General features: G+C 36.2%; 5 protein-coding genes across 5 annotated transcripts in view; 3 read left to right on the plus strand and 2 right to left on the minus strand.

The window, feature by feature from the left end:
• The first annotated feature begins 530 nt into the window (after positions 1 to 530).
• Positions 531 to 1,471, plus strand: LOC135845082 (endoglucanase A-like). The gene is made up of 2 exons (XM_065363548.1): positions 531 to 689; positions 800 to 1,471. The coding sequence occupies exons 1-2, from the start codon at positions 651 to 653 to the stop codon at positions 1,316 to 1,318; spliced, it is 558 nt and encodes a 185-aa protein (XP_065219620.1). The 5' UTR covers positions 531 to 650; the 3' UTR covers positions 1,319 to 1,471.
• A 2,406-nt stretch (positions 1,472 to 3,877) lies between these two features.
• On the minus strand, positions 3,878 to 8,237 carry LOC135843929 (uncharacterized transmembrane protein DDB_G0289901-like). Its single transcript, XM_065361983.1, has 6 exons — positions 8,027 to 8,237; positions 6,288 to 7,479; positions 6,018 to 6,209; positions 5,810 to 5,920; positions 4,152 to 5,675; positions 3,878 to 4,067 (listed from the first exon to the last, which is right to left on the minus strand). The coding sequence occupies exons 1-6, from the start codon at positions 8,060 to 8,062 to the stop codon at positions 4,009 to 4,011; spliced, it is 3,114 nt and encodes a 1,037-aa protein (XP_065218055.1). The 5' UTR covers positions 8,063 to 8,237; the 3' UTR covers positions 3,878 to 4,008.
• A 7,059-nt stretch (positions 8,238 to 15,296) lies between these two features.
• On the minus strand, positions 15,297 to 16,574 carry LOC135843079 (uncharacterized). Its single transcript, XM_065360824.1, has 2 exons — positions 16,417 to 16,574; positions 15,297 to 16,214 (listed from the first exon to the last, which is right to left on the minus strand). Exons 1-2 carry the CDS (start codon positions 16,453 to 16,455, stop codon positions 15,447 to 15,449), a joined length of 807 nt encoding a protein of 268 aa, XP_065216896.1. The 5' UTR covers positions 16,456 to 16,574; the 3' UTR covers positions 15,297 to 15,446.
• A 1,048-nt stretch (positions 16,575 to 17,622) lies between these two features.
• LOC135843080 (homeotic protein female sterile-like) lies at positions 17,623 to 24,556 on the plus strand. Its single transcript, XM_065360825.1, has 9 exons — positions 17,623 to 20,297; positions 20,457 to 20,525; positions 20,601 to 20,771; positions 20,861 to 21,063; positions 23,424 to 23,556; positions 23,634 to 23,770; positions 23,862 to 24,050; positions 24,138 to 24,221; positions 24,288 to 24,556. Exons 1-9 carry the CDS (start codon positions 17,717 to 17,719, stop codon positions 24,501 to 24,503), a joined length of 3,783 nt encoding a protein of 1,260 aa, XP_065216897.1. The 5' UTR covers positions 17,623 to 17,716; the 3' UTR covers positions 24,504 to 24,556.
• A 445-nt stretch (positions 24,557 to 25,001) lies between these two features.
• Positions 25,002 to 26,229, plus strand: part of LOC135842555 (protein phosphatase 1 regulatory subunit 14B) — a 58,608-nt gene continuing 57,380 nt past the window's right edge. Inside the window, exon 1 of the mRNA XM_065360064.1 lies at positions 25,002 to 25,151. Within this exon, the coding sequence (XP_065216136.1) occupies positions 25,065 to 25,151 (87 nt within the window). The 5' untranslated portion in view covers positions 25,002 to 25,064. The remainder of the gene's footprint in view (positions 25,152 to 26,229) is intronic.

The raw sequence follows: 26,229 nt of genomic DNA on the forward strand, positions 1-26,229 counted from the left end.
TGAATTTCTTCGTTGAATTTCATATTTTCCAATATTGAAATTTGGCAACGTTCTGTTCTGTTTCGAATTTGCCAAACACATAAGAGTAAATAAAATGTTCTCTGGTTGCTGCCTATAACTCGTAAAATTCTGTTGAATACGCAGTAAAATTATTTGCACAAGTGAAATGAGCATACAACGAGTTTTCATTTGACTTTCAGAATTCGATTCAATGTCATGAAAAAAAATACCGAGTAATGATTGCAGGATGATGAAAGAAGAGGTGGTGGTGGTGATGGTAACGATGAAGATGATGTTGATGAGCTAAAAAGAACGAGATATTTTGCATTTGATTTTCCCTCACTTTTTCTTAGGCACTTTAAATTTCAAAAACCTCACAGAGCCCCATGTTTTGGTGGCATGATTTTTTCCATTGACGTCATTTCTAATCCTTGTATGTAGTATTTACCGAAATGGGACTGTGATTTGTTGTTCTACCACAAAAAGTTTCAATAAATTATGACACACACAATAAATTATCAGCAAAAAAAAAAACTTACCCTTTCACACCAATGGTTTAATATTTCAAAACGTGTTTTTAATTCGTATTTCGAAAGAATTTAATTGAATGAGCTCCTCTACAATTTGCATCAAATACATTCGTAGCAGAGATGTTCTGGAATATTGTAATTTATTTAACTGCCCTGCAGGTAAGATGAAATTCGATCTGTACCTACATAATAATTCTTGAGAACTGATTAGGTAATCATGTAATCAAGCATATACATACCTAGGTTTAAAATTTGAAATAATTTTTCAGATCAGCCAAGTCATCCCATATGGCGGCGAAGACAGCTGCGGCACTTCAGATTGCGCCCGCGCATATTCCAAATTAGAAAACTTGTGTTACGACTTTACGGGAGATGCTGGAGATTACTTTTCGATAGCAGATATCCATCAACGTGATGGATTCTTTGCAGTTCGAGAAGCATCCCTTTATGTGGCCTACAACGCATGTGGCAAAATAACTGGCTCAATCGATAACTATCGTGTAGGACAAGATTTAGAAAAGGATAAAGTGAGCGGGGGCTCGAATAATGGTCCTTCAAACTCTTTAACACCTTCCTCAAGTAGTATTCCTCCTACAAGTTCAAATAGTCCTACAAGTAGTGGTCCTACAAGTACTGGTCCTAGTTCAACGTCCACTCCTCCTAGCTCAAGTTCTCCTTCTCCTAGTACTACTCCAACTCCTAGTAGTACAACTCCTGGAGGTACTCCAACTCCTGGAGGTACTCCAACTCCCGGAGGTACTCCCCCTCCTACTGGAGGTTCTCCTTAATTTCGTGAGAGCTTTTCTCCTTTCTTGTAGAGTACTTCCTTCGTCTAATTTTTTCTGATTTAGCTTGTATTCTTAATTGTAGTAGATATCACTATTAGAAAATGTGTGTAGTCAGATTTTAAATGAAATACAATAAATTCAATTCGTTCGTTACTTTTACTTTCATTTACCAAAAAAATACCTATCCTACCTACTTGATAAGTTGGCAAATTCACTGCAGACATAGACTGAGGAGTATTGTTTGTCAAACATGTGTGTAGATATTTTGTAGCATTGATCAATAACAAGAATATTGACTGTATGAACATCAAAATGTATTTTTTATTGAATAATGAAGGCATCAACTTCTTTAAGAAAATATGTACAGAAAATTAAAATGATTGCGGTGGTATCACAATTAGCGCAAATGAGTTCAAGGAGGTGTAGGTGCAGTAGGTGGTGGAGCAGCTCCGGTTGTTGGTGAAGCTCCTGCAGCTGTGGGATCAGCATCTGGAGAGCCTCCTGTTGTAACTGAGACAGATGTTGAAATAGAAGATGGTGATGGTGATGGTGAAGGTGGAGATGATGATGGTGGTGGTGGTGGTGGTGATGGTGATGGTGAGCCTGATGCAGCCAAAATACGATCCGCCATTTGCTTGGTTTTAGCAATCATATCACAAGACACAACCATATTTTGCCATTGTATATTCTGTAGAATTATCCCCACAGGAGAAGACCCATCTGCTGAAAATTGATAACCTTGAGAAATTGCAGTCTCAACTTGTGAACATGCCATTATGATATCTTGTATCATTGCGTATAATTCAGCAATGGCTGCATCATCACATGAACCCTGTCCACCAGCGGAGGTTGGGGGTGGTGCACCTTGCTGCGTAGTTGCTGAAAGTGTTGCAGGGGTAGGAGGATTCATTTGTGAGGTAACCCATGATACTCCACTTGTCAAAAACAATGCCTGAAAAAATTTTAATTGTCATAAAACCAGAAACATTGCAGCTGAAAAACGGCCTAAATGATTATCAACTTACCAAAATTATGTGATTTGTGAAATATTGTTTCATCTTATGCATTATTTTTTTCACTGAATAGGTTCCTATATCGCTCGAAGTTATCCAAGTATCACTTGCCTTCAATTCGAATGCATTAACAAAATAAAACCTTGTTTGGGATGTGCGTCATATTGGATTAATGTGTTGGCAGTCACCTTTTACCCTTTATGGTACATAAGTATATTATCTATTTGTTTTCAATGACGTGGTGTGAATGTGTTTCTCTCAATGGACTTTAAACTGAATTGTGAAATTTTCCATCAGATGTACTCAACTTTTATGCTGGTCTTCTGAATTCTTTGTCTGAATACCTCTTTTTTCAAAAAGATTTGAGGAAATGCTACTTTACCAAAATATTCAAGCAAATACTTGATTTAAAGTAGAAAATACATGGTATTCTGTACTGTCCCTCTGTAAAATTCCCCATTTATTGAACACAAATTGAATGCAAGACTTATCATATTCATTATTATGTATTGATAATTTACACTCGAGCTATAATTAATTGGATATCCTGAATTAAGAAGTAAATTATTGATAAGCTTAAGAAACAGTACTAGTTGGTGGAACCACAGGTAATGCACCAGGAGAACCCATGGGTGGTACTACAGAAGGTGGAGATTGACCCGTCTGAGAAGTAGCTGATGAAGGGGGAGGTGTTTGAGAAAGGGATGTGGCTACAGAAGGTGGTGGTGGTTGGAGTGAACTGGGTGCTGTTCCACCAACTCCACTCATTGAATTACCAGAACTAAGGTTTGCAATATCATTATAATCACCCACCATCTGCATACAAGTTATGTAGGCAATATCAATTTCTGCATATTGTATCAGTTTAGTTACATCATTTTGCTGTTTAGCATATTCAACAACCATAGGACTGATAGCAGGATTACTGATGCGTTGCTGAATGAAGCTCTGACATGATGTTATCACTGATTGCATCATAGAAGCTTGAGGACTTTGAGCAGATACATTGGAAAATCCTTCGTGCATCTATTTGTAAATTAGGTGTGTGATCAGTCTAGAATCAACAAGTGATGTCTAGTCTAACTAAGATAGGTATTGAAGATTGAATTTGAGAGTATACTTACATATATTGCTATGAAAATCAATAAGTTCCTCATTTTTATGTAATAAAGATCACATGTGGTGTAACACAGTGGAAAAATCATTTGTGGGGATCACTTGAGAGTAATAAATTTTGAAATCAAACCGATAAATAATGTGTCAAATGCAGTATGTTGAGTTTTATGTGCGCATATTCAAAACAAGCCCATAACTCCTGGAAGAGACTACACTATGGCACTTTCCTGCATTCAAATATTACATTAATGGTAGGATCTGAATGTTTTTCACACCTGAATACAGTGCTGACGCACTAAAAATTGATAATGCTGTTTGATTCGAGTACTTTTGACATTGAACAGGGTTTTAAAAATTTCCATTGGTGATTTTTGTTGAAATTAACCTACTCTTGAAAATTCTATAGTAGGAATGAGATCTGTGGGGCTGATTGTTTTTTCCATGACCATTTATTCATTAAAATTTAATCACAAATTATTTCCAAGAAAGCAAGTAGGCCTAATAAAAATCTAAGTAACAAGTAAACAATTTTCATCATATTGATGAGTTTTCTATGGACTTCTATGATGTTGTTGAATCTGGAGTAGGTGATATAGAAGTTGGAGCAACACTTGGTGGCACTAAAAAACATGACATAGCTATATTATATTCTGTAGGAAATTTTATAATGAGTTTATGAAACACACGTTGATGTATTACATTACCTTGCACTGAACCAGAGACCTGTGCATCAGATTGAGAATTAGCATTTACATTTGCCCCGCCTCCTGTAGACTGTAAGGATACCCCAGCACCAGAATTGCTATTAGCATTTGCACTAAGGCCATTGCTGCCATTTCCACCTCCTGGACTTGGTTGCACTGATGCTTGAATGTTTCCATTATTATCAACACTACCATTTATTCCAATTCCTCCCCCTCCACCACTACTGGGACCACCAGTAATCATATTGCCTAATGTTGAAAGTCCAGAACTAATTCCAGAGGATGCACTTGAGGCTACATTTGCTACAGTATTTCCCACTCCTTGACTTGTGATAGATCCTTGTGAGGATGCATTACTTGATGCACTTGTATCAGTTCCACCATTAGTGGATTGCAGTGATACTCCAGCTCCACTTCCAGCACTTCCATTTACATTAGTGTTACTACCATTTGTTGATTGTAAGGATACTCCAGCCCCACTATCTGCATTTCCATTCACATTTGTACCATCATTTGTCGATTGTAAAGATACTCCAGCTCCACTTCCAGCACTTCCATTTACATTAGTGTTACCATTTGTTGATTGTAAGGATACTCCAGCCCCACTATCTGCATTTCCATTCACATTTGTACCACCATTTGTCGATTGTAAAGATACTCCAGCTCCACTTCCAGCACTTCCATTCACATCTGTGCTGCCATTAGTTGATTGCAGGGATACTCCACTCCCACTACCAGCACCAGCATTTGTTGATTGTTGTGAATTGCTATTTGATTGTCCAGTTATCATATTGCCCACTGATGAAAGTCCAGAACTAATTCCTGATGCTACACCTGAAAGTGTATTTCCTACAGTGGTATCAGCACTTCCATTTACATTGGTGTTACCATTTGTTGATTGCGTAGATAATCCAGCCCCACTGCCTGTAATCCCATTCACATCTGTACCACCATTTGTTGATTGCAAAGACACTCCAGCTCCACTTCCAGCACTTCCATTTACATTAGTGTTACCATTTGTTGATTGCAGTGATACTCCAGCTCCACTTCCAGCACTTCCATTCACATCTGTGCTGCCATTAGTTGATTGCAGGGATACTCCACTCCCACTACCAGCACCAGCATTTGTTGATTGTTGTGAATTGTTATTTGATTGTCCAGTTATCATATTGCCCATTGATGAAAGTCCAGAACTAATTCCTGATGCTACACCTGAAAGTGTATTTCCTACAGTGGTACCAGATCCACTTGCTGAAGTATTCACAGACCCACTGTTTTGTGTGCACGTGGCATCTGTCACACCATTTCCAGATTGATTAGTAGTTTGAGTCCCTGTTAAGCCACCAGTTGATTGCAATCCTGACACATTTAAGTTAGAGTCTGAGCCTGTTCCACTTGTACCAATGTTGGAATTGGTATTTAATGTGTTTGAACCTGATACATTGCTACCTCCTGAAGACAATCCCAGCATGTTGAGGTATGAATCTGAATTTGAACCGTATCCTCCTCCACTGCTACCATAGTCTGAAACAGTTGTGAGTGAGATAGCCTTCTTTCAGAGTAGAAACCTTATTTTGGTTGTGTATGAAAATGGAGTAAAACTGCTGTGTAGCTGATGTGTGTATATTTTTTAAGATAGAAAACTCTTTTTCACTCACTGTATGCAGATTCATCTTGTTTCTGTGATCCAGAACCCTTTGATACATTTACTGAATTATCAACAGTAATTCCATGCCCATTACCAGAATCAGTTGAACTGGGTGTACCGCCTAGTAATTTAAAAAAAAAAAAAACGAAAATACAATAATATTTCTGTTTGAAAGATTTCTACTAAATTATTGTGATGGCAGTGATAGAACGTACTACCTTGTGGAGCAGTATCAGGACCACCACTTCCACTACTCAATCCCAAGGAATTCATGATTGAATTTTGAATTCCACCCGAATTGGAAGCTTCATCTTGTTTCTGTGATCCTGAATCCTTTGTAACATTTACTGTATTCTTAACAGTAATTCCATGACCATTCCCAGAATCAGGTGATGAACTGGGTGTACCACCTAGTAATTTTTTAAAAACAAAAATTCATTAATGTTGCTGTTTGAAAGATTTATATTTGCTGCAATAGGATACACTACCTTGTGGTGAAGTATCAGGACCACTACTTCCACCACTTAATCCCAAGGAATTCAAAATTGAATTTTGATTTCCACCTGAACCTGATCCAGTAGTTTGAACTCCCATTGCAGTGGTATCTCCATTACTACTAGGTGACCCTAAACCTAACATACTTGAAATGGTTCCACTACTAGGACTAGGACTGTTGCCTTGGGTTGTTGTTAATGAGTTTTCTACCCCATTATTCATGTTTGTACCACCATTCATGGAATTCACATTCAACATTGACGAATCAGATTGGCCATTATTCTGTTGCATTGTGGTAGGCCCACCACCAAGGCCTAACATGCTGGATATTGATCCACCAACTGAGTTGGTATTAGTTGGACTATTACTCTGTGTCATTGTAGTGGGGGTAGGACCATTTCCACTAGGTGAGCCAAAACCTAACATGCTGGATATTGATCCACCAACTGAGTTGGTATTAGTTGGACTATTAATCTGTGTCATTGTAGTGGGAGTAGGGCCATTTCCGCTAGGTGAGCCAAAACCTAACATGCTGGATATTGATCCACCGCCTGAGCCTGTATTTTGATTTACTGACATCGACTTGCTTCCCGAATTAGCACCATTTGTTGAGTCGGTTCCCAACATCGAAGAACCCATGGTACCTCCATTTTGAGAAGCGGTATTGCTTCCCCCTCCATATCCCATCAAACCATACATACCGGATAAAGAACCGCCTGAACCAGACGATCCTCCTTGCGAGCCGCCATATCCACCGCCTCCAAAGTAATTAAAGAGTGCACCACCTTCAATCAGATCTATAATACTAGATTCAGTTGACTCAAAATACGATTTCATCGAGCTGTGCATAGGGAAAGCTGCATCAACAGCGAACTTGTTTTTAATAATTCCTTCGCAAGAAGCTTGAATAACCATCATCTGCATCGATTTCAGAATATCCATCGGATTATTGTCCAAGTTTTTATCTACTTCGAGATTCATACCTGCGCATTGTTGAATGATACTGATTATTTGATCGTAGGTCTGTTGAAGGTTTTGGTTTGAATAACTCGAGCTGGAAGAGCTAGACTGTTGATAATTGGAATTATATTGTGAGGATTGGGAACTCTGTGTTTGCGAACTTGATCCGCCTGAGGACCACAGACCTAATCCAAACTGAGATGAGGAGTGATTTACACACACAATCTGTAAAGTTGTTGTATATTGTTTCAAAATTTGAGCCTCAATTTTTGGACTTTTTGTGAAAATGGAAGAATAGATTTATAGAACGTTCATTCCATGTCAGTTCGACCAATGTTTTGACCTCATGCCTTTCGATTTTGTTCAGTTTTTTTTTCCGCAAAATCTACCTACCTACCCATCAACTCAATACTAGGTACTTTCAAACAGGACACTCTCAGTAGAAGAGAAGTATGCCCCCCCCCCAAATTTGGGCTGAAATTTAAAAAAAAATTATGACTGTGTGATACACCAATTGGTATGCTTTCGGAGATGCTGAACACAAATATGACCTCAGTTTTGACGTGTATCTATATGTTTTTGGTGAGAGGGGGGGGGTCTATCTGAAATTTTTGTCACGCTGACCCGCGTGACGCTGATTCGTGTCAAAAATCGCGTTTTGTTTTGGCCGAAATGACATGAAATGACCCAGAAAAATGATAATTTAATGGTTTTATTTCATTCAACCCATAAAATAATTATCTAAGTAGGTACCTATGTATTCTTCACTTACCAGAATAATTGTGAAAATTTTGAAATCCAAATTCATTCTCCAGTTTTCTAACTTTTTTTTGAATTTTCCGACTGAACGATTAAATCGAATAACGTGGAAAGTATGAAATCATACACGGATTGCAGTTTGAATAAATACAATGATGATAGTTCAAAAACTGTTTGAAATTTGTTTAGTTGCTAACGCTTGTTGCGACGAACCTACCTCCATGGTATCTGAAATGAAATAATTATCTGTAGGTTTTATTGCTGATGTTTCCTACAGAGTTGGCTTGGAAAATTTTCTTCTTTCAAAAATATTTTTCTTTTTTGATTAATTCAAAGAAAACCTGAAAATAAACTATCGTTTAGATTCCTCAGTTTTTTTTTTATTTTTGGAAATTTGATATCAGGAAAGGGTATAAGAGAAGGTTTTCTGCTGCAAAATTTTCTAAAAATTCCAAAACTTAGCTACCTACTTTAAGAATTTTTTTATTCGTAAATTGAAATGAATAGGTACTTACTTTGATTATATTTAAATCATGAGAGAATTGTATGTATGTGTAGCAGGCTGTTGGCTGTTGTGACATGCTGATTGCTGAAGGAGGAGGCGTTTAAATGATGCTTAAGTTTTAGAAATCAGTATGCCTAAATTGGGTCAGGTATTTTTTCACTTTTCTTTATCGTTGTTTTCTAAGTATTTCGTTGAAAAAATAATTTTGACCTCATGGAGCCCTGAGGGCTGGGGTGGCATGTTCACCTACTCAATTTATGAATTTATTCAACATCTCGTGTACCATTTGGAAGAGCTTCGACAGGGTTGGCACAGTTATTGGAATCGTAAAATTCGATTCAGATCAAAAATTTGATGATTTGATTTTTTGATTCGAATCATTTTTTGTGCTATTATTCGTGATTCGTAATTCATTATGAGTCATTTTGTGCCTCGTTCTCTTCATTAAATGACATTCTTTTTGATGTTTGTAACACTTCACTCGACTATGAGTTAACAACATTGTCTCGTACATCAAATCATGTTTCCTGCATTGTTGCTAAGTTTGAGTTTGCCCTCATTTTACAAAAATGTCATCGATTTCTTGTGGTTTTCAGTTGTTTTATACCCATTTCACATTTACAAAATTTTAGCAAAATTTTGGAATAAGTATTTTAGTTTTTGGTCATTTTTTATTGGTTTTATTTCATTTCAGATAGGTAAATTTTAATTTTAAAATTTTTTCGTGCAAAATTTATCAATTTTTTTTGTCACACTTTTTGTAGTATTTTTTGAAACATTTCGTTCAATTTTCATAGTATCTGATCATGCAATTTGTGGTACATATTTTCCAAAAATTTTGTTTAATATTTATTATGTGCTTATTTTTACGAAATTTTTCCTCGATTATTTTGGACTATTTCCTATAGCATTTTAACAAATTTTTGAGCAATTTTCGCAAAGATAGCTCGATTTTGTTGATTTTCCTCCAGCTTATGGTAATTTTCAATAACTGGATAAAGCTACACATAGTTTGACAAATTTTCATGCAATTTTAAGAATATTGATTTCCAATAATTTAGGCAACCGTTTGCAAGATTTTACTCTTTTGTGACATTTCGGAATCAAGTTTTGGTAGTTTTCATTGACGTTTTTATATGTCAATCTTCCGAGCTTTAACGAAATTCTAAATTGCAAAATTTGGCATAATTTCACTAAAATTCCATAAATTTTTAGTAGTACATACTTAACTTTAAGTAGGTATCTAAGTATTTCTATGCTAATTTTATACTTTATTCATGATATTATTTTGAGTGTTTTTTTCAGAATTTCATTCAATTTCGATAATATTTGATAAACTTTTTGTAATTTTCCACGATTTTTTTGTATTTTACCCTATTTGCGGTATTTTATCAATTTTCAGTTGATTTATACTTTAAAAAGTTTACGATTTTCTGCTAAAAAAAAAAAAAAAAGAAAGAAAGAAAAGAAAAAGAAAACATTCGCGAATAAGGCTTACAATTTCTAAATTCTGGATTCCTGATAAAATTTGATTTGAGGCAGCACTGAATGTTCATTAGGTACCTATCTGATTAGTTTCTTGATTTGGCCATCGCTAAACTACCTCAATAGTCCACAAATGTTCATAAAAATTCTGAATTAGGTAGGTACATTTTTTTCACAACTTATGAAAACTGATCCTTGAATTTTTTCGAAAAAAATACTTAAATCTCTTGAAGAAAAATCGAATCCTCCAAAAAAAATCTTCAAAAAAGAATTACACCCCGCCCTCTCCACGGTTCCTAATGAACAACTTGCTCAGTGAACAAGAGGTGAAAATATTTCAGTAAGAAAGTGTTATGATATAATGGTGGAATCCGCCCTTAAGAAAAAATACCTACCACTTCACCAGATGGTATGAGACAAACTATGAAACAGTTTTGGTACCTAAAGCAAACATCCTCCAGAAAAATACCAAGGAGACAGTGAAATACGTAGAAAATATCGGTTGGCTGCACTTCATGAAAACAAAAAATGAGCCAAAAATTTGGGTGCTGACATATCTTCCAGACTCTGGTTAGATTATCAAACTTATTTGAGAGATCTGTCCGCCCCAAATTTTTGGCTCATTTTTTGTTTTCATGAAGTGCAGCCAACCGATATTTTCTACGTATTTCACTGTCTCCTTGGTATTTTTCTGGAGGATGTTTGCTTTAGGTACCAAAACTGTTTCATAGTTTGTCTCATACCATCTGGTGAAGTGGTAGGTATTTTTTCTTAAGGGCGGATTCCACCATTATATCATAACACTTTCTTACTGAAATATTTTCACCTCTTGTTCACTGAGCAAGTTGTTCATTAGGAACCGTGGAGAGGGCGGGGTGTAATTCTTTTTTGAAGATTTTTTTTGGAGGATATCAGTACTTTTTTTTGTATGTTGTGATGAAGTGTTCAATTCAATAAATGAAAATAGCATTATTGGAGGCAGGAGCATGCAGAGAGTTGAAAGATTACCGGACATTTTTCATTCAACTGCCTGGAATAAAACTATGTAGAAGGGTTTCAAGGGATGTGGGGGAGGGTGACTGAAAATTTGCCAATCTATATAAAAAAAAAAAATACAATTTTGTCAGTAAAAAACTAAAAATTCTGAAAAATTCTCAGTTTTAGTTATTTTTATGCAGAATACCTAACATATTTAAAAAGTTGGACTGGCATTTTTGTTCATTTTCGAGAAAAAAAATTACAAGTTTGGCACTAATTGCAGAAATACCATCAGAACCCTAAAAATTAAAATTTTTGCATTTTTGAGATATTATATCTATCAATGTGTAGCCGAATATTTGAAAAAAATTTCCTTCCCTCGGACTTTTATCATGCTGAAATTTCCGTTGACAAGGCTACAGCCTCTCCAAATGAACCAATTTTCTTGAAATTTTGCAATGTAACAGCAATTATGATGTAAATGACGACCATGGTACTACAAAAAAATTTTATGGTTTGGGGTGGATGGGTTGAGGGGGAAAAAAATTTTCCAATTAAGAAAAAGGCGGTCAAAAATGATTTTCTTAAAAATGGAATTATATTCCGAAATAACACGCTTATTTACATCACTGTACACAACTGGACTCATATCAGTTCAATGGCGAAGAACGTATCAAAAATTCAGAGTTAATTTTCCATTATTTTGTTATGGCTGGGAAACTCTACGTTCCACTTGACTCACTTGACCCACCCGTCCGTTCCACTTGAACACTTCATCGGCTAAAGTGGAACGAAAAAAGTTGATTAAAAACAAAAATTCTGGAGCACAAGTTTCTGAACCAAATTTGAAAAATGAGGAGTCATTTTGTAGCCAAAGGATGAGACTACACAACAACAACAATGTATTTACAGGTTTCTCAAAGTTGAAAAAGGTATAGTCACATTTTGGCTGAAGTAAAAATCGTTCCACGTGACCCAGTTTCACCACTAGTATGTAAAACATTAAATTTTATGAATATGGCATTCTTTTGATTTGTTTAAAACGGTGGCAAAATTTTTCCGATAAGTATGTAGTATGTAGGTATCTATCACTTGCAGAATCATGGCCAGAAAAATAGTATTTCTAGTCAATTCGTTGACAAATTGCGGCATAAGGACATTTTTTTCAAATGTTCGTCTACACATTAGTAAAATTTTTCAAAAATTTCAATTCTTTAGGGTTCTGGTGGTATTTTTGCAATTAGTACCAAACATATTATTTTTTCTCAAATATGTGAATATGAAAAAAATGGCAGTCCAATTTTTTGATATATTATTCGATACTTTAAAATGACTGAAACTGAGAATTTTTTCAGAATTTTTACTCGCGGATACCTTGGTTATGTTTAAATTATAAGTTTTTAAATCAATTTTTTTATGTTTTTGAATGTGGCAACACTAATTTAGACATCATTCGTCGATCAATTTGAAAAAAGTTGAAAATTCTATAGCACGTACAACCGGAGTAATTTGCAACAGAAATTTTCCATTTCAGACCATTTTGGAAAACTTTGAAGCCCCACAGCTTCGCCGAAAAAAATCGAAAAAATGTCCGGTTTACATAATTCTTCATCGCTTGATGACCTCTAAACATTATCTGATTTTGAAAAAATCGATGACCATGACCTCTCGTGCAAAAATCCGCCGATTTGGCGTGGAATGAGTAATTAGAAGGAGAAGAAAATGCCTATATCAGTCGATAAAATTTTCAGTTGAACCCCCTCCCGCTTCCCAAAAAAACCTATACTCAGGCCCGCATAAATTCCTAAAAATCAAATTTTTCACGGGAATGATAACAAATAGGTACGGTAATTCAAACTATCAAATTTCTACATTTCTCTTGAAGTTTTCAACTAGTTTCAGTGTTTCAGTTTTTGTACCTACTGTAAAGTTCAAAAAAAAAAAAAAATCATTTGGGTGTACCGGTGTAGGTAACGAGTAACTTTTATTGAAAAATATTTGGCTACCAAAACGAGGTTTTCTTAAAACTTGTCAATTTTTTATCACTAATGTCAGTACGCGTTGCGCTATAGTGGCTGTGATAACAGAATTATGAGTAAGATCGATAAGTTGTAATCGATTAATCGATAATAAATCGATTATTCTAATTGCATTTGGGTATGTTTATGAATAATAATAATAAAATAATGATTCTTAATTGAATTATTAAAGTGAAACAAAAACTGATACAGGTGTACGTATATCAAAAGGCACTTCTACAATCTTAATGATTCTTAATTGAATTATTAAAGTGAAACAAAAACTGATACAGGTGTACGTATATCAAAAGGCACTTCTACAATCTTCAAAGTACATTTGTACAAAATTTCAGCGTGATTCGTGCCCTATTCAAAGCTGTTGCTTTGTCTAAAGAAACCAAAATGGCGGAAATTTGTATTATAAATTAACTGTTCCTTTAGACAAAGCTACAGCTTTGAATAGGGCACGAATCACGCTGAAATTTTGTACAAATGTACTTTGAAGATTGTAGAAGTGCCTTTTTATATACGTACACCTGTATCACCTTTTGTTTGACCGTACCTTCAATTAATAAACTCGTCATTTTTTCAAAAATTTCCATTTTTCAGCATCTTTCAACGCAGCTCGAAGTTAACGTAATTGAGCTAGAAAGCTCAAATTTGGCATGAATATCAAGTTTGTACCAGAGAAGTGCCTTTTGATATTTTGGGTCAATTTTGAAAATTTTTGTGCCCCAAAAAGGGGGAGTGCAGGGTCAATTTTCAAAAAAAATACAATTTTTCATCAAAAGTCAGTAATGGGTAACAAATCAAAGCTATATTTCAAATTTCATCAAAATTGGTTCAGCCAATCCTTCTAACTTTCAGTGAGTACTGAAAAACAAAAGATGCCAAAATGACAAAAAAAGGGGTACTGGAAACTTCGCGAATTTTCATCGTACAAAAAAAATTCTCATATATTCTGAAAGGACTTTGAAAAATAAGAAAAAAAGTATCTTTGCGTTTTTTGATTAAACGCATAGTTTTTGAGAAAATTACGTTTGAATATCGCTGAAAAACATTACGAAATACTTACAGAATATATACTCCTCGGACGGTACCACATCCGCCTACGGTTTCGCAACGCGCATGAAACCGTGGGAGGGCGGGGTGGCAACGCTACCGCGTCGCCTGATCCAGAAAAATCAATGAGTTATTCAAGTCATCAGATTTTTTGTTCGATGCCTAATGTTTTACACCTTCTTCGTTTTTTTGTTTTTGTGTTTTCTTTTGTACCACATTCTTAATAGTTTGTCGAGAGCTTTTATGCTTTGATTTTAATGATTTTCTGATGTTTTGAACGATGTTGATGTTTCCTCAGTCCACATTTTTCTAGTGTGAAAAAAGTTAAAAACTGAGGATCTGAGCTCAAAAAAGTAAGCAGGTAGGTAAATAATCGAACTCAACGATCTCGAACGATTAAAAATGTTCAAGTTATATGAAGGTGCCTATGCCAAATTTTTCAAACATTTTTAAAATGGGGGGGGGGTGCTGGAGGGAGAAACTGAGTTTTAGTATTCAAAAAAAAAGTTGACGTCCGAACTCACCGCATTTTAAAACCGAACAAATGACACGCCACCCTCATGTTATTTTGATTTTTTCTGGGGGGGGGGTCTCTCCTTTTCGTGCTAACACTGACTGGGATTTAGAAAGTTAGGAGTTAATCTTCGAACTCATCGCCTTCAAATCAATAAAAATCAAGACCCCACTTCACTTTTACATTTTCTTTTTAAATTTTGATGGAAATTGAGGGATTTCAGAGTACCTGCTTATTTACATTCTACTTTAAAAGATAATTTGTTAAAATGAAACTTGAAAAAATGTCTTACCTAATCGCAATTTTTTCCAGCAGTTACTTTCAACGTTTTACTTGCTTATCATGAAACGTTGAACTTCAGCTCAAAAATTCAGTTTTGAATTTTTCCTTTTCGAATTCTAATTACTTACTAATTTCACCGAACTTGTGATAAAAATCTTCAAACTTTAGTATTTTTATAGCACGTAAATATGTAGGTACATACTTACATACCTACTTAACATATTTTGTGAAAATTTTTGTCTGTATGAAGAGTACTTACTTACATGCCTGAGGCCCCCTCCTTACGACTTAATAAGAAAGTATTAATTTATTACTGTTATCATCTTACTAAACCGTCGGAAGTAATTGGTTCAAAAAAAAAAAAAAAAATGAGTGAAATGTGAGGACTTTACTTTATTTTAGCTTCGACATTATACGAAATCCTACATTAATAAACGAATAAGATTTTCTATCAAATTTATTAGCATCGGTAACATAGGTAAGGTAGGTACATAGTTATTTATTCATAGGTCGTTTACAGGCGTGTCTGATGGGTGATCCCCACGTATTAATATACACATTTTCATGAAAGTTACCTCAAGGTAGCTTATTACGGAGGACTATTTGGGGGAGGAGGAGTACCTGCTGGAGGAGTGCCTGCTGGAGGAGTGCCAGTTGGTGGCGGTGTTGTAGTTGTTGGAGTAGTTGGTGGAGGTGTTGTACTGCTTGTGGGGTTATTCGGATCTGTAGAAGTGGTTGAAGAGGGAGATGAGCTAGGAGAGCTTGATGGACTGGAACTGGGTGTTGAAGGCCCGCTTCCGGGGCCGCTTCCGGGGCCGCTTCCTGAACCACTTCCCGACCCACCTTTACTTATTGAAGAATTATTACATTCTAAAGCTTTATCCGCCATGGTTTTATTTTTCGTCATAGCCTGGCAAGCATCCTTTACAGCATCCATCTCCATTTTTTCCAAGATCGTCAACGGATCACACGCATCCCCTTGCCCGCCACAATTCTGAATATTTGCGCATTCTTGCACGATTGCATCCAGCTTACCATAGAGGTCTTGAGCACTTTGGTTAATTTCATCGACTCCACTCGACGTACTTGGAGTCGAGTAGCTGGGATTCGTTGATGTAGGCATGTTCGGAGTTGGTCCTGCACCTCCTGGTGGAGGAGTGGTACCAGTTGGTGGAGGAGTGGTACCATTTGGTGGTGGAGTTGTGGAGGAGTTTGGTGGAGAATTTGGTGGAGGGGTCGATGGAGTTGGCGTTGTTGATGGGCTTGGAGTTGTTGATGATGGACTTGGGGTGGAATCTGGAGTTGATGTATCTGGACCTTGCGGATCAGCGATTGCAATTGAAACGAGAACTATGATCTGTTCATTTGAAGGGAAAAGAAGTGATTACTAATTATGAATTTAAACTAAAATAAAGAAGTTCAAATCTCATGAACATTTTTTTGGCCCAGCTCCCAGTTTGTGTTATAAAGACTCCATCGAACAAAAAAAATAAAATAAAATAAAAAATAATGCTCATAATTTATGGCAATGATATTTTTCAATGGAATTTAATACATACCGTAACTGCAATTAAGGAACCTTTGGCTGCATTAATCATCTCTGCGTTTTATGAATTAGCCTAAGTAATACGTACTACTGGAAATCACGAGCTGAGTTTCGATTTTATACACGTATAATAAAGATTACTTTGGGGAAAAAAGAAGATAAGCGTGTTCAACTACCCATCTATTTGGCTGTCGAGTAATTTATTGGGTTGCCTATTTGTTTTGTGATGTGGAAAGCTTGGTGTTTGTTCAATGAATGAGCATTCTTGATTTATAATTTTTTCAGTGAAAAACAAGCGTCAGCTTTTTTTTTTATTTAATGGAATAGGTACTCGTGAATGAATATTCTGTAGAACTTACGCCACGAATACCTACCTTACTTTCAATTTGATTGTGGCCTGCACCTATTTATTGGAAATCATAGTTTTTCGAATAAAAAAACAGATTTTCTATTTGATAAAGTAGGTAGGTACCTACCATCTTCAATTCGTGAATGATACTAGATAAATCATTCGGCAGGAGTTGGTGAAAGTATTGGCACTGCATTCAATTTGCACTTTTCTTCTGAAAATCTTGTTTCATTTGATGAAAGAAAAATATGCTAGAAATATTGCTGTTTTTTTCTAGTAATTAGGCTACTTATTTATTTGTTTTTTTTTGTTCAGGATGAGATCTGCGACCAAGTTGTTTACTTGAAGGAAAAAGATTTCAGCAATTTCTTCAAAATATTTGATGTTTTTCAGAATTGATGGGACGCCTGATGTTGCATTTTGCAAGTTGGGTGTATAGATTTTCGCTCATATGACTGCACTTATTGCACATCTGAGGAATATTTTTCTAGGTTTATGATTTTTGTACCATGTAAAGCAATGAAAAGCCCATCGCTAATGTCAACAGGCAAGTAGGTAATGTACCTGAAATTTGAAACGCAGTCGTTTACCACCATTTGAATAAATATATGTACTCGTTGAGTACTTTTACTGCCGTCATTGTGCGAAATATTAAAGGTCAGAGTAAAGGCAAAGTATTGAACAAACAAGGTCAAATTCTCATTGACATTGCCAGCTTTTACCATGTGGAAAGTACTCGCACATTGAACAAATAACTTTATCGCCCACACAAGGGCATCGCGATCATCAACATATTTATTCAGATGAAATATTAATCAAAAGCAGTACTTTTACAGTACTCGATGGCGAACAAATTAATGAATTTCAAAATTCACGTCATGATTTTCAACAATCACATATAAGTTGGTAGTTGCAAGTTATCAGTATAGTTTTTATATTCAGTGGTTACACGATAACGAAAAAAATGGAACTTGAGAATATCAAGTTCGCCGTTACCTTGATTTTGGGGTTAATCGGGGTAGTTTATGGAAAAGCGATAGCAGATCCTAATTATAACGGATTATCAGCTTCCCAGCAGACATTATTCAGAAGAAACCCGAATCTTTTCCTTAATAGTTTTGGATATGGAGGTGGAAGTGGAGGTCAACCCGGAGGTGGCGGCGGTATGTCTTCGACATCTTTGCAATTCAGCGATCCCAACTCTACTAATGGTCAACAACTCAATGTTCAAAGCCAAGCAGCAGGAGTTGGTGATGGAAATAATGGTGGGGGAACGGCAACCACTGGTTTACAATTCAGCAATGGTAATAACTACCCTAATAGTGGCAATCAAGGATTAAGTGTTCAGAGCACTGCTTCTGGTGCTGGAGGTGGAGATGGAAATGGAAATGGAGGTGGAGGAATGTCTTCAACATCTTTGAACTTCAATAATGGCGGCACTTGTGATGGCTCTAACCCCAACAATAGTGGATTAAGTGTTCAAAGTACAGCGGTTGGAGCTGGAGGAGGAGATGGAAACGGAAATGGTGGCGGTGGTATGTCAGCTACTGGTCTACAATTCAACAGTGGCAATAATCCCGATGGTACACATGGACTCAACGTTCAAAGTACTGCTGTAGGAGCAGGAGGTGGTGATGGAAATGGAAATGGTGGCGGAGGAATGTCCTCAACATCTTTACAATTCAACAATGGTGATAACTGCGACGGTTCTAACCCAAGTAATACTGGATTAAGCGTTCAAAGTACCGCAGTTGGCGCAGGTTCAGGAAATGATAGTTTGGGAGCTTCTCAGACTAATTTACAGACCACAAATAATGGACCTGTGAACCCAGGTCCGGTTACTGATAAACCTGAAGATCAGAAAGACTATATTGTACCGGATGTTGATCATAATAATACTGTGGGAGCCTCACCCACTGCTGTAGACTCAAAAGATAACGATAGTAATTTACAAGTGGATAATGCTGCAATTGGTGCAACAAATGGTGATCAATCTGTTGCATTAGCTGACACCCATGTCCATGAAAGTGACAAAGATAAAACTGTCGATGTTAATAATACCGCTGTTGGTGCAGGTGATAATGCAGCTGCATTGACCAATACTTCTGTGCAAGAGAAAGATGGCGATGGCCATGAAACCAAAGTAGACACCACATCTGTAGGACAGGCAAGTGGAGATGATGCCATAGCTGGTTCAAAAACCACTGTTCAAGTTGATAATAAGGATACTCCTGCTGGTGCCCCTGTGCCAATTGCACCAACTCCTGCTGGTGCCCCTGTGCCAATAGCGCCAACTCAACATGATGATACAGTACAAGTGCAAAATTCTGGAGTTGGTGTAGCTGATCAAAATGGAGTGGTTGGTGTAAGTACCAATTCTGTTCATATTGATGACGATAAAGAAGGAGATATCGATCTTACAACTCTCGCTGGAGGATCAGCCACTGATCATGGAGCCGAAGGTGTATCTGGTGTCGGTGTACAGATGGCTGATGGTACTGACAAAACTTCCAACGATGGTCTCAAAGTAACAGCAACTAATACAGCAGTAGGAGATTCCACACAAGGAGTTGGTGGATCAGTATCTACAGTTCATGTAGATGATAAGAAAAATGAGAGATCTTTGGAAGCTCAAACTGTTGGTCTTGGTTACAAAGATGATACTACAGAAGGAACATTGACCGCTGATTCCATGAAATACCACGATGTTGACCAAGAACATCACCAAGAAATTAATCCAGATAATGGTAGCTTCTTCCAGTCTAGTAAACATGAAGAGAATGATGTCCAGTCCCAAAATCTATCATCACAATTCAAAACTGTTGATGATAATGGTTCCTCCACCACGACAACTCACACCACTCAAACCAAACAAACGCAAGTCACTCAACAACAAAGTTATTACACGCAGCAGCAAATCATCAATCAACCGGTGCAAGGTGATGTTGTATTGGGTCAACCAAATCAAGTAGTGGACCAAGATCAGAATCTCTTGGTATCTCATCAATCTCAAGGTGTCGTACAAAATCAGCAAGTTGACCAAGATCAAAACCTCTTGGTAGCTCATCAATCTCAAGATGTCGTACAAAATCAACAAGTTGACCAAGATCAAAACCTCTTGGTAGCTCATCAATCTCAAGATGTTGTACAAAATCAACAAGTTGACCAAGATCAAAACCTCTTGGTAGCTCATCAATCTCAAGGTGTCGTACAAAATCAACAAGTCGACCAAGATCAAAATCTCTTGGTTGCTCATCAATCTCAAGGTGTCGTACAAAATCAACAAGTCGACCAAGATCAGAATCTCTTGGTATCTCATCAATCTCAGAACATTGTTCAGAATCAGCAAATCAACCAGAGTGAAAGCCACGTGGTGTCTCAACAATCCCAAAACGTCATTCAAAACCAGCAAGTAGACCAAGATCAAAACCTCTTGGTATCTCATCAATCACAGAACGTTGACAGCACAGTACAACATCAATCTCAAATGACATCCACTCAACAACAGTCTCAAACTGTGGACCAAACTCAGAGTTATTCTTTAGGTGGTTACCTCTCTTCATTTATGGGTTAAATTATTGTAATTCGTTAACGTTTTTCTGAGAGGTTACAATATTAACGGAACCCTCTGAAATAAACTTTGCAATACTTCATCTATTTGTATGTATTCTCTAAAACTTGGTCTGTCTTTGAAATCTGTGCAGGTTCACACCAACCCATCTCACCAAAACGACATCAAGCATCACCTTTGCTTTGTCCAGACAACAATCAAGGTATGCTTTGTCCATTGTCTTGTTTTTAAATCATCTAGAATTCTTTTAAGACTAAATTGAAAATTCTTGATTTAGGTCCTGGCGTCGTGTGCCATTATGAAGTTGCTTCTATTTTCGAATACGATAATGATTACGTCTTACGTCCGAGTCAAATCGTTACTGAATATTGTGACGTTCTTATAGTCAGCTACGCAGTCCTAGATGTAAATAGGTTCCAAATTGGAGCTTTTTCGCCAGATGAAGAACGTAAATGACTTTTTGATTCGATATTTTTTTTGGTTGGTAGATTTATCAACAAACTCATTGAAAGGTTGTTTTTTATGTTTTTCCCTCAGGTATATTTTCGGAAATTGCTAGTTTGAAAAATGATAGGTTGAAAATCATCTTGCAATTGCAATATGTGGCTTTTTACGAGCAATACATTACTATTCTCAATTGCGAAGACAATCTGAATAAGTTCACGTCGTCGGTTATCAATTATTTGCAGAAATGGAATTTCGATGGTATTGAATTACCTATCATGGTGCCTCAATCCAATGTGAGTATCAAAGAATTTATATTTTCAAGTTTAGACCCTTTTGAATTTTGGGCAAAAACTTTTGGGTGAAATTTTGAAAAAAGTGTGTTTCAAATTATGTAGGTTCTTTAAAAAAAATTTGTGAAAACAATTCATCCAGCTTGTAAGCTTGAAAACAGGATTTGAAGAAAAAAAACAAATTTGTTTCAAAAATTCTATTTTATTTGATTCCAAAATGAAAAAAAAATGTATACTTATCATTGACATTTTTGACCAAAACGAAGTAGATTGTTCAAGGCATGAAATAAGACGCCTAAGATTTCAATCTTTTTTGATTATGAGGCTTTTTTTTTTACTTCAAAACACATTTTTTAAATATTTTGTAATCAAATGAATAAAGGGGGGGGGTCGTGATTCTCAAGAATTTGTAATTTATTGTGAAACAGTGGTATTTTGAAGGCTCGAAGAGTACATTTAAAAAGTTCAAGTTCAACTAATTTTTGAAACTGGATCTCGTGAAATTGAACTCCCCCCCCCCCCCCGAAATGAAAATGGAATGATGTGTCAGTGTCATATTCAGAATTCTTAAGTGTGTTGAATTCGAATTTACTTATTTTTGAATACCTACAAGCTCTCTGAAACCCTTCAGTCAACTCCCCCCCCCCCCCAATAAAAAAAGCCAAAGATTTGGAAAATAAGGAAAAATATGTGTGAACCGTCGAACCGTCGATTTTCACTGATTCAAGGTCCATCAGTTGTGTTATCAATTTATTTTTTGAATTTTACCCCTCAGTGTCCCTTCCCAGCATACCTCCTCTCATTTTTGAAAAAAAAGAACAAATTACTAAAATAGTGCGTGAGACGTTGATTTATACATTGATTCAAGATCACTGAAATTCAATTAGGTACGTAAGTAAGTAGGTATTTATTTTTTATTCAGCCCTTCTGACCCCCCCCCGGGTAATTCTCAAAAAAAGTTTAAATTTCAGTACTAAAATTTTTCGAAAATGAAAACCTTTTTTTGAATTTTTTTCAAAAGGGACTTGATTCTAGGCATACCCAGGACCCCAAAAATGACTTCAGGCCCAAGTCATCTTCAATAGGGGCGGGGGGAGGGGCTTTAAAAAAATTGGTGTCACATGTTGAAAAAAAAGGCTGTTCACTACTTTTGGGTAGGTATAAGTATAACTGGAGCAGTTATTAGTAGCTTTAGCTCACAAAAAGTTCATCAAGTAGGTACCAGGTTCATTTTAATGGGAGTATTCAAACATGATAAGGTAGGTACTTTCCTTCGCCGTGGACAAAAAAATCATGATAGCCACGACGAAATACCAAACTGTACTATCCACGACGTAAGAAAAAAAGAACTAAAATTTGTTTTACCGGTAATAGAATCAATAATTTTTCAATTTTCAAAGTTGTGGTCATCAAGTACTTACTATTTGAATGTTTTCTTTTTTTTCAAGAAAAAAAATGTCTCTTTTAAACGTGAGAATGATAAGCCACGGCGATGGATCCGAAAAAAGGAAATCAGTACAATTTTCACAGATTACAATTTGCAGACTGGTTAATTGCATTTGCTTGATGGATTTGAAATGGGCGCAGCACTACTATCACTAAAACCATACAGTGTACCCATTTCACCTTTAAAAAAATCGAATAGGAGAGCCAGAAAAAATTAACAAAAATTGGCCACGGCGATGGACCAAAAACTGGTTACATCACTTTATGGCCTCGGTTTCAGGGTATAAGTATCATTCCAAAAATTTATATCAGTTCTGTCATTTACTCTCATATCATATAATAATATGTACCACTTTTTTTTTCAAAAAAAGTGATAGTGTAATTCATTTTTGAAGATGAAGTTGAAAAATGTCAGTGGTTACAGGCCACGACGATGGAGTTTTCAAGGTTTGGGGGGACTTGACCGATAGTGGAGGGGGGTTGGGGGCCGTTAAACTATATGCACGTGATGCCCGAGTTGGTATCTACACAATACCACTGAAAAAAAATTTCAGTTGTCAATAGTATTCAAGTAAACCACCAGTTACATGATTTTTAAACTTTTTTTGAGAATTACCCCCCCCCCCTAATGTATCTCTGAAAATATGGTCGAAATACCAAAAAATTGAAAATAGTTTGTGATCCAATCCAGCAAATGCCAGATTCTTGACGGACTGGAATCAATACGTATTTTTCGGAATACGACCTCTCAGAGCCCCTTAAGCCTCCCCTCCCCCCCCCCATTTTTCCAAAAAATTTTAATAATTCCGAAAATGAGAAAAAAAAAACAAGAAATACTTCTACCAAATAGAAGTAGTTGAGTTTGATCACCTATTCAACATTTTTGGTACCTGTTTAATCGTTGCCCTTTGAAATAGGATAAGTTCTACGAAACGTCCCCCATCGTGAAAGAAAAATTCCCAATACTGGTTCAACAACTGAGATCGAATTTGAGAGACGACCAAGTCATCAGCGTTTGCTTACCAATTGAACCAGACTACATCGATTTCGGTATGTAAATTCGTTCATAAAAATATCTACCAATTAAGATTTTGAATTTGTGAAAAAAATAAAGAAAATTATTGCAGCTTACGATATTCCCAAACTTCTAAAATACGTCGACTGGTTTTCAATAATAACCCTGGATTACAATGTTCCGGAACAGGGAATTTTGCAGCACACCAGTCCATTGACCCAGCAAACCTCTAGCGATCCATATTGCATCGTAAGTACCTATACAGAGAACAGAACACAGTGATACGAAATAATCATTCTTTTTTTAAATTGTCTACTACATCGTATTCGATTCATCGTAGGATTTCACGGTGAATTATCTGTTGACCGATTTAAACGTTCCTAGTGATAAATTGATTATCAATTTACCTTTGTACGGATCATCATTCGTACTTGAAGATTACAAAAATCCGAGATATGGTGCCAGAGTTAGTGGTAAAGGTCCTAAAGGTCCTTCCTCCAATGTGGATGGATTTTTGACCATTTCTGAGGTAGGTTTATTCCCCACTCGTGATAGGTCCTCATGTTCTAAAGAAAAAATATTATATGTCATTTTTAATCATTTTTCTGATTTTTAGTTGTGTTCTTTGCCTCGATTGAATTGGTTGAATAGTCCTGCTCTTGTCACTGATTACGACGATGTTCCTACTTTAATTTTGAAGGTAAGCTCGAAATACTAAATTAAAAGGGTTTCAACATTTCTTTTAAAATCTACATTTTTTCCCCAGGTGACATACGCGAGATCCAAATGTTTGGGAGGGGTTGGCATACATTCTATAAGTATGGATGACCCTCAAGGACAACTTTGTGGTCGTGGATGCATGCCCTTCACTAGGGTGATTTCATTGACATACGATCCATCTAGGGATACATTCGGAAAAGATGATAATTTGGAAGTGATAAATTACATCGATAAACATGCAACGAATAAGTACGACGTTTAGTTCTTATAACTTCAATAGTAATTTATTTCATTAATAAAGAATTTTCAATGCTGCTTTGTCTCGTATCAAATACCTACCTACATAAAGTTCAAGTGTGCAATCGTAGGTAATTAACATTTCAATTACTCATCCTCGCGATTCTCTTTATTTCACCTCAACTCTGTACTAGGCTACTTCTTGCCCATTGTTTAAAAACAGAAAAAAAAATTACATCTTATAGGTGTACAAGTTGACGAATGACGAGCGACGCGACGCACGTGTTGCTCGTGTTTCGTTTAGGTTTGATTTTTTTTTTTTAGCCTGTCATGTTATACAGATGATTAAACATGTCTTAGCTCCCGTTACTTTAAACGGTATCGAGTGACGGAAATGAGGATACCGGTGAGATTTCGGTTCTGTGGAGCAAATCTTAATGATAATTTTGATCTGCCGAACAGTCGAAGACGGTTGTGATTCGTGTGGTGGCTTATGTTTGGTTGGTGTGATTTTTGCGTACCTATACCTACACTGAATACGAGTATCTGTGGTGAACTGAATTGTACAGAGTGGTTGGACCGAATCATGTCGTCTAAATTTCGACGTACGCCGTTGTTTACGTATTCGAAGAATAAAAAGTGTTTGAATGTGTATTCGCAGTTTTCTACTGAGGTAATGTGTAATTTTTATTTATGATTGGTTTTGAAGGATGGGGGGGGATGTCAATTTTTGGCAAAATTTTTGTTCTGATTTTACTCGATTGAGGCATATCTACCTACTTAGGTGTCTCAAAAATTGATTGTAGCCTGATAAATGAATCGGCCATTTCAAATTCACTTTTGAAGGCATTTTTCGAAAAAAATCATATGAATTTGCTCAAGTATATTTTTTAAAGAAAAATACTTCAAGTTAATTTATCCAAAATTTAATATTTTGAATTCCATTAATTCTAGTAAATATGATTTTTTTCAAAAAGGATGAATGTGGTCATCAAACGTAGGTACTAGTTTGGTTTGTGTACTTCGATTTAACCTGTAGGTATAGAGGTACATATCAAATTTTTCAAGGACAGACATTCATCAGAGATGAGGGGGAAAAGAGGTATCATAGTTAAAGCAAATTATAATTTCTCACAAGGGAGTCTTTTGAACTCACTCTCAGCGCTCTTGGATTTAAACGAAATCAAAACATAATCTAAAGAGCATGTCCTAAAACCCGTGTAATAAAAATTTCAGGTGCTAAAATTCATTTTTAAATTCTTGGCAAATTTTTGAAAATTTTTAAAATCCAAAAAATTTTTTAACTTTTTTTTGAAATATTGATAACATTTTTTGAGCAAGGTGCACCAATGTGAATAATTTTTTCAATTCAATTCCCATACATCAACAATGACCTACTAGTTTTGGAGCATTCTGGGGCCTGTAGTAATTTTTCACAATTTTTCCAGAAATTTCAAATCGCTTTGAAATTGCCAAAAATGAACTTCAGCCTCTATAACTTTTGTCTCTGCTCATTGGACCCCCTCTTGGCCGCTTTGGGTGGTTACTGTAAAATTTCAGGAAGGTGATTCGAAAACAAATTCGACTTTTTTGGAGGCTCCAGCGAGTTCTTAAATTTCTCCAAAAATTTGAAACCACCTGAAACGATCGAGAATGTTCACTGCCCAATAATCACAGACCAAAAAAAATTCGGTAATTGTAGGATTTTTCACCCTTATAGATCAATTCTGAAAATTCTGGAGAAAATTAAA

Source organism: Planococcus citri, chromosome 4, assembly GCF_950023065.1.
Source record: "Planococcus citri chromosome 4, ihPlaCitr1.1, whole genome shotgun sequence".
In the NCBI taxonomy this organism is placed as follows: Eukaryota; Metazoa; Arthropoda; class Insecta; order Hemiptera; family Pseudococcidae; genus Planococcus; species Planococcus citri.